At 35.6% G+C, this 15,943-nt stretch overlaps 1 protein-coding gene across 3 annotated transcripts in view; it reads right to left on the bottom strand.

Moving 5' to 3' along the window:
* Window positions 1–13,632: 13,632 nt before the first annotated feature.
* The window catches only part of LOC140150453 (leucine-rich repeat flightless-interacting protein 2-like), a 46,705-nt gene continuing 44,394 nt past the window's right edge, over window positions 13,633–15,943 (bottom strand). For all 3 annotated transcript variants that reach the window (XM_072172472.1, XM_072172470.1, XM_072172469.1), the window contains one exon: window positions 13,633–15,344. In XM_072172472.1, the coding sequence (XP_072028573.1) occupies window positions 15,243–15,344 (102 nt within the window). In that variant the 3' untranslated portion in view covers window positions 13,633–15,242. The remainder of the gene's footprint in view (window positions 15,345–15,943) is intronic.

A 15,943-nucleotide genomic window follows, 5' to 3' on the forward strand; every position in this document is an offset into this window, starting at 1 on the left:
TTTAGCCTGTTTCTAAAGGGATAATGTGTATCGGTGGTGGGGGATCATAAAATTTTTGTTGCCGCAATTTTATTGACGCTGACTTTTGTAAATTTGGGACCCCCCTTCCGAAGAAAATGATAGCCCCTTAGGCTAAACTTATGCTCACTTAACATTTTTTCTTTGCCACCCCGTTCACGGAATGCCACTGAATTGAACTTCTTACTTTTGGAGCCATTTTCTTAAATCTGCCACTGAACCGTACAGGACTGAGTGAAGACCTGGCATGAAACTTTTTGCGTGATATGCACGCAGATATCTGTAATTGTTTCCCCCTCCCCGGGACAAAATGTCCACTCCAGGCATGCCACTGAACTCCTTACAATTGAGATGGGGTATTTTGCTGACAGAGCCATTTTCCTTAAATCTGCCATTGTACCGTAGAGGCACGACAGAACTGAGGGGGATGTCATTTACTTCAGAAGGGGGGTCATGAATATGTCGGTGACCGGAGTCAAATGACCTCCCCTCTCGCGGGCTAAATTATTTTACAACCCCCTATCTCGGGTCGAAAATTGTTATGACCTCACCTCCTTCCGCCTAAACAGACTGAAGACAAATTATTCATTGCCGGAACTAAGACGTGCAGTGTACATAAATTTTAGTGTGAAGAAAGTGCACAGAACGCAATAAATATTGTAAAGCGAAGGAGCTAGTTAAAAGAATGTGATAGAAAACATATTTATGTAGGTTTCTTTCACCGACCTGTTCTCGAAAAAAATTCAAATTTCGATGTAAATATGCATTGTGTTTGGGCCCCGGTCTTAGTACAAGGAACTTATACGATGTCCTTATTCACAAACTGATACTATCTGCGAGCGGTCCGAATTTTGAGCCATACAAGTTTACGTGGTGAACTACCCCGGTCTAGGCGAATTTCGCTGACTAGCAAATGTGTTAACTAAGGTTTGCCTGGGATACCTACTGTACCGGTATCTGTATCTGTATTTGTCACATCGGTAGAGTCTCCTTCATCAGGTAACATCACCAACCTAGACTTAACGAGCACAACTTGGATGGATGCTTTTCATGTTAATTTTAATTTAGTTTACGTAGACTTTGGTGACTTGGTTCTTGAAGGCTTCTAACGGGACGCAAAATTTTATTAAATCCTAACCCTAACCCTAAGCCTACCCATAACACTTACCCTAACCCTAACACTTACCCTAAGCCTAACCCTTTCCTATGTGTCCCTATATGGGTTATAAAACTTTTGCGTCCCGTTATGGTTGCAGAAAAATATTAAGCTGCCCGGACTGGCTGCGCCGGTTTGCCATGGAATATACCGAGTTCTACATCGTCACTTGGTCATATTGGCAATTATAATACTGTCAAACATAACATGAAACAATAACATACCTGTTTGCATCATATTTTTTCTCCATTTCTGGTATAAAATCCGGGTATAAAATAATTATGTCCAAAAAGTCCACACCTCCACTTTTTCTTCAATATTTTGCGACAGGCTGTAGGTTTGCCACACATGGCTAATCATAGCCCGTATGTGCCATGTGATTGATTACCCTGTCCGGATTGGTCAAAAGTGCTCAAACTTTGTTGCAAGGAAATGAAGAGTAATTCTGATTGGACAATTAGTTTCCTTGGAGCTGTCAAGAGTTTAAGGGGCTTTGTTATTATTATTCACTTCATGAACAGTGTCTGAAGGAAAGCCTAGTACAAGGAACTTATACGATGTCCTCATTCACAAACTGATAATTTGAGCCATACAAGTTTACGTGGTGAACTAGGAAAGCCTGAAAAATAAGATAGAGTAAAATAAATAAAATTAAATAAAAAATAAAGTGATGGGAGTGTATAATAAAAAAAACTATAGGCCTAACTATTTCAGAGAAAATAGTGTTTTATTAAATGAGAGTTTGTCTTCTGTTTCAAGTTTAATCACTAATTAAACAGAGCATGTGTGTTGATAACAAGTTCCTTGATTCCGCCAGGCTTGGAAATAAGAGGGAGCCAAGGGCTAATTGAACTGAGCATGCGTGTCAGTATTGATCCCAGCGAAAGTGCAAAAAAAAAAGTTAAACCTGAAACTGAAGTCATATTTTTTAACTGAAAAATTGGCAAAAAATTAGAAAAATAGCAGTATTAACAAAGTTGAAGCCCTAGCTAATTTCTCTTACAGATTCATGTAAAACTGTCTAATTAATTGGGTTTCAGCAGGTGATGCACATCTATGCTTAATTTTGATGACTTTTATGATTTTCTGAATGATCAAATCGCTTAAGGGATCTAAAATGAGCGTTTATTGCGTTTCGACAGTATTTTTTGTGGGACATGAGCTGAGAGCACCTCAGACCTATCGAATTGCATTCTGAATACGAAGCATGTCTTTCTGATATCAAATAATTTTCATTTTTTGAAAATCACAATATAATACAAATTTTATGACAAACTATAAAAATTTGATATTTTTCAAATTTTTGATATATAACAGTCCTCGAAGTAAATTATATAAATCTAATGATATATTCTTAAAGTGTATGTAACAGGGAGGAAAAGCCGACGGTCAATTGAAAATTTTGACCTTTCATATTGAAGATATGGATTTTTTCCCAAAAAGACCTAATTTTTTTTTGGTGTTTTGGGGAAAAATCCATATCTTCAATACGAAAGGTCAAAATTTTCAATTGATCGTCGGCTTTTCATCCCACCTACATACACTTTAAGTATAAATCATCAGATTTATAAAGTTTACTTCAAGTACTGTTAAATATCAAAAATATCAATTTTAATGATTTGCCATAAAATGTGTATTAAATTGCGAATTTCAAAAATCAAAATTATTTGATATCAGAATGACATTCTTCGTATTCAGAATGCAATTCGATATGTCTGATGTGTTCTAATGTCCCAAAATAAATACTGTCCAAACGTTCATACCCCAGCCCTTAATGGGCCTTTAAAAACTGTACATTTTTGGAAAGAAAATGAGTAGGAATCCTATTGTAATGTTAGATTTAAACATAAATGTTCAGTTTTTGAAAACACAAAACAAAAAAATTGCGCCTTTTTTTCTTTTTGTGACAGCATGCAAAAAAACCAGTGTGGAATTTAAGATTTTTTTCAGTTAGGTTTTCATAAAGTAGAGACGTGAAATTATAGGGAAAGTTTTTCAATTTTTTCTAAATTTGCCTCATTTTTCGAAATATTGACGAAAAACAACATGTGAAAAAAGCGATTTTGTCACTCTATTCAGCGAAAAATTACACATAATTGGTGTATAATTTTTGTTTACAAAATGTATTTACAATGAGAAAACTTTGATGTGCGTGTAAAACTAAAAAAGTTTAGCTTGCATATTTATTTAGTTATCTTGTCTCAACAACAATCAATGTTGTCAAAAGTGAACTCTGACAAATTAACATTTTATCAGTGGCAGCGCCACGGTGGGGGGGGCAAATGCCCCAGCCAGAACTCTTTCCCCCCAGTAAAAAACCCAAAATTTACACTTTTTGCTGCAATATTGCGCAAAATTTGTTGATTTCCCCCCCCCCCATTTACTTTGCCCCATGCCACCCCACCTCCCCCCCCCCCCCACGAAACAAATTCCTGGTGCCGCCACTGCATTTTATTATATTGAATCTAAAATGTCTATTTAGTGGTGCGCCAAAATCAAAATTACTTTCCCAGTATTTTTCCTTCTTATCTATGAAAGACATGAAAATATGTAAATATTTTCATGTTATGGAATCAGATAGCGACGTTTGCACCGTATTTTTTGTGGGACCTGAGAGCACATCGGAGACACCAAATTGCATTCCCTTAAATTTTAGGTCATTTTGGAAAAAAAAAAAAAGTGTACCTTCAATACTGACCTTCGGTCAAAATTTTCAAATGATGGTCGGCTTTTCGTCCCAGCTACATACAATGTAAATACATATCATTTATAAAGTTTACTTCGAGGACTGTTAAATATCAAAACTATCAATTTTTAATCAATTGCCATAAAAAAAATTAAAAAAAATTATTTGATATCATCAGGACACTCCTCGTATTCAGAATGCAATTTGGTCTGTCTGATGTGCTCTCGGGTCCTACAAAAATACTGTCCAAACGTTGCTATCTGATTTATAATTCATCAGTCATGTAGCATTAATCATATCTGGTTTGGGGTTTTTTTCGCCCTGAAATTTACAGAGGGAATCCATCATATGCATTCACACTTTAAGCAGAAAATGACACAAACAAAATGCACACAGAATATTGATTTAACATGAAATGATTTTTATTTTGGCTGTTAATACAAATTTAAAAGGAATACCATAATCATTCCACACTGAAGATTACATCATAGGAAGACATGTTTGGCACCCAACTGAATCATTATTTTAATGGTTTCATGGTTGCCACGGAAAACAAACAAAATGTTATCTCATCAGAACAAAAAATATCATTAGTATAGAGGGTTATAATATTTTTACGGAAAGTTATCGTTTAACATGTTAAGGACCGTTCAAACACTTGTAAGGGGGGCTGATGCAAAAGGGGGCCCTGAAAATTTTGACCCTCCTAAGGGAGGCCCTGAAAAAATGGCCACAAATTTTTCTGGGAAAATTGAGTTTATATGCTTTTCTATGGGGTTGACCGATAATTTTCATGTCAAAAAGGGGGGGGGCCCTGAAATTTTCGAGGTCTGTAAAGGGGGGGCCCGAAAAATTTTCGCGATAAAATTTTTTTTGCATCAGGCCCCCCTACAAGTGTTTGTGAACGGTCCCTTATGGTTATGAATCATTGTTCCTTCTCAGAATATCAAGCCAGACTTCATTAGAAACCGGGATTAGAAACGTTTGCTTATAAAACTTCATATATTATTACTCGTCTTGGGCAGTGTTTCTAGAAATATATCTTTCATACTCTTATCCCACAGCAGCTGAAGGGAGTATCCCATCATGCTTTGCGGTACCATAATAGAACTGAATGTGCCATAGAAAGTGTACACAAAATCCCTCACTGCAACTTTCAATAACTTGCTTAAATCAGGGGTGCTTAGACTTTTGTTTGAAAAAATTTGACCCCTAAAGTATTGTGAAACTATCCATGGCTGACAATAAGGTATATTGGTGATCGAGATCAATGGGCAAACATGATGCATGCTGGGAATGAAAAGGGCTCAAAGCTATACATGTTTTTGTAGAATTTGTCACCCGAGATCACAAATTTGAGCCCTTTTCCTTCCCAGCATGCATCACTTTTGCCTATCGATCGCTACCTTATATCTAAGCAACTCTAACTTATTTTGTGTATAGACGAATCTAAATTCACGCATTCCTACACCTGACTAGCAGCCTTTAGTTGGGTAGTCATCGGCTACAATGCACTCAAAATGTGAAATTATTCGCCTTGGCTGAAATTTTAAACTGCATTCCATCACCCGTTTTACACCTTTCGCGAAAACACAGGTAGACAAAAGAATAACACAATACAGTTCCCTTCGACAAAACACACAGCATGGTCTATTCGTTGTTGAAGTGACATATTAATAATCGGATTAACTATACGCGGTATCTATGCATTGACGCATACTTGCGAACAAAAGGACTATATGTATGAATAGATGCGACGGGATTACCCGCGGAATTATCTCCATTATATATATTATTAGCTATTATTCGATTAACCCTCCTCGTCCTTGCATCTTCTCTAGGTGTTAGGCGGATTTTATTTGCACAATTGGACGCTCAAAACATCAGGTTGGTGCTAGCGGCTACCCAAAGATGTCCGACCAAATCCTGACCATGACTTGGCTACTTGGATTCGTCTATACATTTGCTATGGAGCAGGAGTGGGATACTCCCTTCAGCTGCTGTGCTCTTATCCTATTACACACATGAGAGTACAGTATTTAAATATTTTTTTACCTCAATGTCTAACCAAAGTACATTTTTAATAATTTAACTTATCATTATGTGTTGCTACCAACTGTCTTTCGTATATAGTTTACCTGAACATATGTTTTAATAATGTGAAAGAATGAATAAATTGCCAGTCAAATCTTGTTTCTGAACTGCTTATAAATGTTACTGTTGTATCCTATAATGATAATTAATATATTGACTAGGTAGCTGATCTAGCTCAACAAGAACTAAATACAACCAAATGAGTTACAAAGTCGGGTGCTTATCTACATGAACTGTAGTGAGCCTAAGATAAGTGTTTGCCAGGCAGGGCACTCAAGTTTGGTTTGGGTAGGAATTTGAAAGTGGACCTAGTCCTATCCATCTACCAAAATTCCCCAAGAAATTATCAAAAGTTTTTGCCACTTTTTCCAAAAATGTTGACAAATTTAGAAAATTTTGATTGCAGTTAGGCAAAATTTTGCATCAATTTTTCTGGGAAAATTTGGTAAAAATGACCTCTCCATATACCAAAATTGGCCTAGAAAAAGAGTCATTGTCCCATGTTTGCAGCCCCACCCCCTGCGTGTTTGTCATGCAGAGAAATCCATATTCTGTATTTTCTCGTAAAATAAATTCAAATATATTGACAGAGATAAGAAGACAAACAAGTGCAGAAAACCACACTGTGATCAGTTTCAAACATGATTGACTGTTACCGTCTCTAATTTTGTGGAGTAAATCACTGTACTATAATGAAAGGCAGCGATAAAAAGACTAAATCGTGTATGACGTCATCTGTCAATCAACCTCGAGCACGATTTATTTGCATGTGTTGTGATGAAATGAGTTGCTGAACGCGGCGGTAAAACCGGTGGTAAGTTAGGTCTTTATAGTAGGAAACTTTCTCTCCCGAAGGCACCCTGTCAACAATGCCTAGAGAAATTGCTTTATGCCTTGTACGTAATATTTTGCCATTTTATGCTATTCCTTTTCTCTGATCGGCACCAGATAAATCGACCTTCCTTTTACGTGCTATTAGCCAATCAAGGATGGTAGGGAATGTGATTAACAGATGACGTCAGACACGATTTAGTCTTTTTATCTCTGTCTTATATGGCCATGATGAAATGATGATCATCTTCCTACCTATTAACTTACTTTTTGACAGTAGTATTAATATTTTTAATCCGGACGATCACCCCGTTCTACCTTTTAAAACAGGAGCCATTTTATTTTGCCCGACTGAAAATGAAGAGCACCATTGACAAAAACATGTTGTTTATTAACCAGGAAATCTTGTGTATACATGTGTTTATCTATAAGTAGCATATTATAACATGTTTCTTCTGCATATCTTAAGGATGGTCAAATTAATGATCTCAAGTCGTGTTATTTGCTGAAAGAATAATAAAAACAATCTCTATAATTAATTGTACAACTTCAATTTGATGAATAACTTGTTCTCAATATTCTTTTCACCAAATGGAACTCAACTGCATAATATATGCCATTAGAGCCTTCAAAAGTTGCTAAAAAAGGATTTGCTGTCTTTTGCACCAATATCATATATTACTATATATCAAACAAAATTTGTCATCCCATACATCATTTTATCAAGAGTATATATTTCAGAGAAAAATTGAGAAAATAATACTAATAATACTATTCATCTTTTAGCAATTAATGAACCACACACTTGTAAAGCTACAAAAAAAGTTGATGTACATGTATTAAATTCATCTAGACTCCCTCACAGGATTTGGGTACAAGATTACACACAGTATGAACTGAACAGAATACGGACACTAAAAACATGTTAGATCTTGATTCAGAAATATATATCCCATACTCACAATCTTTCAAAATATAAAACTTGTCGCTCGGAGCAGTTACAACCTTCTTGCATTTCATAATAAGATAAAGAAATAACATGATCATTGGGCTATTCCAGTTGAAATCCATACACCCCCTATGGAAGACGTACCTTCTAAACAGGGAGTGTGGATTTCAAATGGGGTTACCTGAATAGGTGACTCCATTTGAAATCTACACCCTCTGTGTGGTGAGAGATTAAGGTCATGTCTTCCATAAGGGGAGTAAGGATTTCAACTGGAATAGCCCATTGATTCTATGACCACTGGCACTATTTTGTGTGTGTGAAAAATCCCAAGGCACTGCTTAAGTGGTCGCATATATTAAAACTAGAAGCATTACAGGGAGGGTATACATAATCTGATCAAAATTTGGTGGGTGCTTTTAGTATCATCACAGATTATCATTATAGGGAAGCAACATGCATTTTGCAAGCAACTTACTAAAACAACCCATGATCACCTCGCAATCAAATTTGAATTGTGCAAATCCACAGCTGGTCACCATGAAATGTAAAGCCTGTCACCCTAAAAGCACTTGTCTCACTTGAAGTTACAGGATAGTTGGTGTCATAACAATTTGTAGTTGCTGATCAGACATAATACCTAGTGGGGAGTACTTACTCATGCTAACTTGTAACATTTGTTTGGAATATCATAAACTCAATCAACTGAAATGGCAACCAAAACTACACATGGACAAACACTAAGACAAATAACACACAACTTTATATTTGAATGAATAGATTAAATATTGACTTTTTTTATTGCTTTCTTTCACACTGAAATGACCATATTATGCATAAGAAACCCACATCTATCAACTAAACTGATACAATAAACTATACATGTGAGATGACAGCAATGTCTATAAGTTGGCAACTGGTCTATTAAACAGTGTATGACCAATATGTGGATCCTGTTTTTTTCTACCGGTAGTTTGACCGAAATTCCTTTCAACATGGTAATAGGCATTTAGCATAACAATAGATACAGCTTGGAGGTTAATCCATCTCTTTTGTTATACAATAAACATATTGTATTTTGGGGAGGAATTTCTGTCAAACTGATGGAGAAATCCAGGATACACAAATTTGTTGCTCCAGAGCCTTATTGGCAGTTATATCCCTCTTTTTGATTTGGGGCAAGTTTTTAAAGAGCATGTCAACAAAATATGTGATGTGTGCGCATACTGCCAGGCAAAGAACTGCTAAACAACTGTATGGTATGATGTCACATGTCGCCTCATCTATACTTTGATCAATACCGAATAGGCAGAAATCTGTACATACAAATATATAAACCTGACCAATATAAATAAAAATCATGCATCCACCTTTGGGTGCAACACAAGAGGTCTTTTTACACAATGCAAGAAATGACATTACAAGCCGTCATTGGGTAGGAAAAACCTCTTATGTGTCATTGGCCCCTGAACATGTTAAAAACAAAACCTATGTAACCAATTGGCAGTTTTGTTTAAAACATGTTCAGGGGCCACAAGTACATGAGGTTTTCCTGCCCAACGACGAAGCATTCCTATATCAATCTGCATCATTACCAGCCTGCCAATTTGGTAATGATCAAAGTATAGTACTTGCCCTTTATAAATATTGCTATATCATCACAGACACAAGGAATAAACAAACATTGGAAGTAATGCATGTGCATCATTTAAGTGCTAACATTTTTAAACAGCATTCATGAAAAACAATGCATAGGTTTCTTCCTATTGCAGAATGATGAAACAAAACCTTACCAAATCATTTTCACAAACTATTCAGAGATTTCTTATACAGTAGAGTTATCTGTAAAATTCAATATTAGTTATATAATCTTAACCATTTACTTCCTTAAATGATACCACTGTGCATCACAATGTAAACAGACATCCATGATCATGCAGGTACTAGGTCCTACTTCACAATATAAGGTGAGCTTGGATTGGCTTAAACAAATGGGGTCATGCAGCTCCAAGCTCTATTTAGAAATATAATACCAGCCCTGATTGGCTGAAATGCGGGGTTCATGCACCTATCAGCTTTACACTAGCATATAAGAGAAGTCATGATTGGCTGAAACAAAACATTCCATGCATAGCATTGGTGAATTTCAAACTTAACACAAAGCTTTACAATCAGTCAATGAAACAAGTGGTCACTTCAGTGTAAAAGCAAACAAAGACCTTTCACTTGTGTATTAATTAATCAACAATGGGAAAACAATATGAAAGGATTGCCCTAAATTGTTGATCTCATTTTTTACTAATAATTTGTCCATTTTTTGCTACAGTTGTAACAATATAATGATAATAAAATTCCTACAGATATGATTTTGTTAATTAAAAGGTACATAATATGGAATAATATTGGTTTTCCAGTTAATGTTTACCACTCACTCTGATGTCCTAATTAAAATAAAATGAATTAAATCAACAAAACGCTTGTACTTCCTTTATATACAATATTCTAATTTGAACTTAAAGTAATGAGTTGCACATTAAAGTCAAGTTATAAAATGAAAAAAAAAAATGAAAAAAAAGTACAATTTCTTGACTTCACATGCATGTTTGGTGTAGTGATGATGATTCTAAGCGTTGTGATGTACTCGGGTACCATTGTTAATTTAATATAATAGAAAGAACACTGGCACCAGCCAAATTCCAACCTGATGCCATATTGGGCTATTCCATTTAAAATCCACCCTCCCCCTGTGGAAGATTTAGCTCAAGTCTGCCACAGAGGGAGTATCAATTTTGAATAGAATAGACAATTGGGTAACTTCCATTTGTAATACTCACTCCAGTTGTGGAAGATATAGGTAAAGCCATAATACAGGGGGAGTATGGGTTTCAAAATGATTACCTCTGACCAATTACATTTGAAAAACATACTCCGACTGTGGAAGATATTTCCAAAATCTTCCACAGGGGTAGTGTGGATTTCAACTGGAATAGCCCATTGCAAATTGGCTGATATACATAAATCTTCTAAAAATACATTTTAACTTTGTATCATTATAATACTTCATTGAAATGTGTGGATCCACACAATTCATCATACCCACAAAGTTTTAATCATATTACTTATAGTTTATATTACATTTCTTTCCCCTTCAATACTTTGCATATGCAGTCGGAGGGCCATCGTGCGCGTTTTCCGTTAAAGGTCAAATTATTAACGTACGCGACCTTTGCAAAAATGACCGTCGCACTCTTGGGTATGCTTTTTTACCTTTCCCATGGAAAGTTTCGATTTTAAATGTATCGTATTATGTGTAGCCAATCATTTTGGGCAATTTACAAATAAGCTTGTATTGAAAATATCTTCACAATTCTCTACTTGATTCCCATTTTGTCTACTTATGTTGTTAGAATTCGTGATTTTTGCGCTTGCTTTATCTTCATATTTATTTTCGTTGCTAAGGACTTCTAACCCGGATATTTTCTGTCTTAACGCTTTAATCATTCTAATTTTTAGCCAGACAAGTAATTTCAACCTTTATCTATCGATTAGTCTTTGTCCCAAATATTGAACTTAAAAATTTAAGTTGTTAAAATGGTTTAAATTGGTTACCCAGATTCGGCCCATGCAGGAAAATTAAGTAAACAACTTCATAACAATACCGCGTGACTTGACACCATGAACGAGTACACGCAGCGACTTTTGTTGCGCCTAAGCGCGCCATTCATCTGCGTTCAGTGAAATACGCGCGCGCAGTTTAACACTGCTCGAATGAACTTTCTCAATGTTGTTGTCGCATGGCCTACTGAATACTGGTATTTTTCCGTCTTGTAAAATACCCTTTTCATCCCGGCAGGTTTTTGTCTTAACCAACCAAAAATCTTGATTTTTTAATATGAGGATAATAAGCCATGTTTCTAATCATATGCAAATTCCTGATTTATGAACTCGCACCAGTTTTAAAATATAATAGTTTTGGTTACTCTTTTATCTCAATTCATGACAAAAATTTGTGTTTATGTGCCCATATCATATTCCTTGCAAAGCTACGGTACTTTTTGTGAACATATATGGAATGTTGAAAGCCTTTCTTATAGTTATTTATAAAATATATAGCTATTAGGAGTTGTAGAGAGAATTTTGGAAGCTTTTAAAACTGCAACCCAAACCAAGCAAATTTGAATTTTCGTTGTGTGCGTATTCATAGCGTACAGTTTACTAATAGCGCGTCAAAGTTGAATGGCCCTCCAACTGTATGGAGTAAGACCTTATCCAAAATTCAACAAAATAAAATTGTTTAATTCTGTGTAAGAAATTCAAACAGCATGAAATTGCATCAATACATCTAATTTACTCAATATGAAAAATATAAAGATATATGGTTGACCATAGGGGGACCTGCTTGGAAACTTGGAAGAAAGTTATATTGTAAGAAAGTTACATTTTGTGGACATGACCGTCAACATAAAAGCCGGGGATCCCCCATTTCCATAAGGCAGTATGAACTTGGTTTAGTAATTTTGTTTTACACTTTGGAAGGATAGACAAATCATTTAAAAAAAATCCTATTCAAAGTGGTCAGACTCTGCCATGTGCACGGCAAACTTTGATTTAAAGTATGCATTTCTTGGCCTTCTGCATGTAATGCATTGTGCTGAGACGAATACCTTTATAACATTCAAGCTTTAATATTTTGCAGTAAACCTTTGATGAGCAGCGCATACTACAGTGATGTTGCAAAGTCAGAGCTAACAATGTGTACGGCACAAAGTTCATTCATAAATTTCCACTCGGCAACAGCAGGTCGCCTCAGCAGCCAATCAGAGACAAGTGTGCTTCAACGCACTAGATACGCGATGTACGCTATTAAAGTAAGTTAAAATACGCTCTTGTCAAAGGTTTACTGCAAAATATTATAAAAGACGCATGTTATCAACCCATTTCAGGCTTTTGCCAATAAACACCGGAGGTACATTATTTATATGGTAGATTTATAATAACATAATCCGCTATTGGGCTATTCCAGTTGAAATCTATACACCACCTATAAAAAACATTACCTTAATCTCTCACACAGGGAGTGTGAATTTCAAATGTGGTTACCTGAATGAGTGACTCCATTTGAAATCTACACCAGTAACACCCCCTGTGTGAGAGATTAAAGCCATGGCTTCCATAGGGGGTATAAATTTGAACTGGGAGTCTAACTTCTTTCCTTAAAACCCCGTTAAATTGTTACAAATTACATAATCGACGATACCTTACTGACTTACCCTGTAATATACATGCTATGTGAGATCAAGTATGCTTTAGATAAACAAGTCCACTGTTTTTGGCCGATCTGGGACTTATTCAGCTTTATATGTACACCTCTTTATAAGAAGTAACAGTAAGAAATGTACAATGTATTTTACCTATAGAAAACCTAGAAACATTACTTGGACACACCAAAAATAGCAACTCAGTCGCTGCAAAAAAAATTTATATTGCAATCTTATATGCATTTGCACTTTAAATATTTGCATATATAAAACATTAACGATGCATATTGGAAGAAGAAAAAGGAAAACAATACCATGCTATTGCTAAGGCCACATAAAATCCAAAATTTGTTTCAAGTCCCCATAATTTTGGAAAAGTGAGGAGAGAGGGAGATTTTTTAAAACAGCAATTGACATTGCTAGCAGTTTCCAGCATCTTTGAGGAAAATGAAGTGGCCATTTTTTAATTTTAAGATTATGAGGGTCAGACCCCTTAAAGTTCCACAAAAATACTTGTAAGTGATTCATATTGACTAATAATAAACTTGTTAATCAGCATGAACATTTTATTTTACTAAAATACGAAAAACTTAAATCTAATATGAAAACTGAAAAAAATTTGTTGAATGAACTGATCCCAGAAAGTGAGAACGAAGGCGGACGTGAAACAAATTTATTTTTTATGTGGCCTAAAAAAGAAACCACCTTGCATTATTTTATTTTGGCTGAACACAGAGCAAATGATACATCTGCCGTCTATTAATTTTTTGCTTTAGTCACACTACTATTTTGGTAAATAAATTAGCATAGAAGAAAACACTGGGTACCACGAGTACATCACTGTATGATACAGAAAATTTACATGGTTGGTTGGTACCTATCAAGTATTTGAAAAACACAAACAAAAATAGTTGGTACAAAATAGTTTCAACAGCTTTCTTTTTTTTTCGCACAAAATTTGTTTGAGTCTGTTGTGAGCGACAGCTCACTGGGTAACAATTACCCCAGACCCAGGGGCCAAAAAGCCCAGTTTACACAGAGGCCAAAAGCAAACCTCAATCAGAGATTTTATATAATGAGATAAGACACTCTCTACAAACTGCCTATACCATGCTATACAGCAGTTGAAGACAGGCAATTCGAAAGCGTCGTCACCGGCAAAGTCTTACTACGATCGTGTAATGAGAAGATACCATAGAGTCCTATATACAGATCTGAGGAAGAGACGGTCCGAATTGACCTACCTTGACCTATAATTTATCAAGGAATCACATTTTTGTACCGCTCACAAAACAAAGAGTATAAGTCCGCCCACCGCTGTCAATCATTCTAATGAACAAATAAAACAAGCTCTGGCAATGCCGTAATCCTAATTATAAATGAGAAAATCACATTGTACATGTACTGTCTGCTGTACTAGATGTCTTCCAACAAGTGCCGGGGTGTCGCGGTCCTGCCTCAATTTGAAGGCCGCCTAACTAAACAACTCTGCTTGGTGTAGTTACACCCATATAGTTTGATCAGCTCATAATTGTGACACCTCGCTAGAAGCATCACAAATTATTAATTCAAATCATATACTTCCTACTTTCTTTAACATGCAAAATATAAACCAGACAGGTCAAAAATATCACTCTTAACGTGGGACTACATTTCGTCGCAGTAGTAAAAGTCTAAAAATTTCCACCAATTACACGCTGATCAAACTATTATAGTCCACAACAATTCATGAACATGAAAAAAGAAAGCTTTTGTAAACATCAATAATATATTTCTAAAAAATCCTACTTATATATTTAACAGTATATTAGTAGGCATGTCATTATCAAAAACACATTGCATTGAACATTAATTAACCGCCCTGATCTTCATTGTTCAAAAACTTGATAACAATCAGCTTTTCTTGATCATATAAGTGATGACTAATGAATGTATTGATCACAGCGGTCATGGTGGGTTAGCATATCACAGCCTCCTGTATAATAATAGTTGCTGTATTAATGTACGACTTTTTTAATCCATAGGATTGAATATACAAATTTATTTTACAAAATGCGCTAGCAAATACTTGTATCAGATACCACCCAACCATATAAACAAGGTACTATAATATGTTCAATCTGTGATAAAATATGACCTTGCCTCATGTTCCGACCCGCAAGTATTGCTTCAAAATAAAATCACTGAAGGTCACATTTTAACTGAAAGGGAACATTCTAAAAAACATGTTTATTGTTTACCTAAGCTACTACACTACTTTACAGTAAGTCGTGAACTTTTCAGTTTCTCTAGTCTCTTCATAAGATGGCCATTTTCAGTTTCCATTTCTTCTACCTTGTCCTTTAAAGTGCGGTTCTGTAATGAAATCAAGCATCAAAATTGAGAATGGTTAGGTTTATATCACTCATACAAAAACAGCTCATTGGTTGATTACCATTCAACATTTTGTCACCGTTCTGTCAAAACCTCGTAACTCCAATAGCTGCTCGGTGTTAAATATGTGCAATATAATATATTGCAATGTACAATAGCTATTGGAGTTACAAGGTTTTGACAGAATAGCAATGATTTTTCCTATAAGCCTCTTCCTGCGATAGATTTACCATCACAGTGCTTTGCCGTAGTACACATGTGTCAAGGCTGGTGAACTGCAGCTAATAAAGTTGGTGAACTGCAGCTAATAATCTGTATCTACCGACTCAACCAAGAAGAAGAAGAAGAAGGCTGTGCACTGACTCTTGGACTTGTCTGTCTTGCAGATTTAATTATGGGGTGGACCCCACAATGTGAAGTGTGTCATGGCAAAACAAGGTGTTATGCAGATTCAAAAACCTTAAATAGTATTTAGAGAATAAAGGTATTGTTTTTAGCCACTGTTGTACATCTGTCGTCACATATAACACAGGGGACATCATTATTTTAAGTAAAACAATGAGGCAAAGCCGAGTTGTTTT

This window comes from Amphiura filiformis, chromosome 4 (assembly GCF_039555335.1).
Source record: "Amphiura filiformis chromosome 4, Afil_fr2py, whole genome shotgun sequence".
In the NCBI taxonomy this organism is placed as follows: domain Eukaryota; kingdom Metazoa; phylum Echinodermata; class Ophiuroidea; order Amphilepidida; family Amphiuridae; genus Amphiura; species Amphiura filiformis.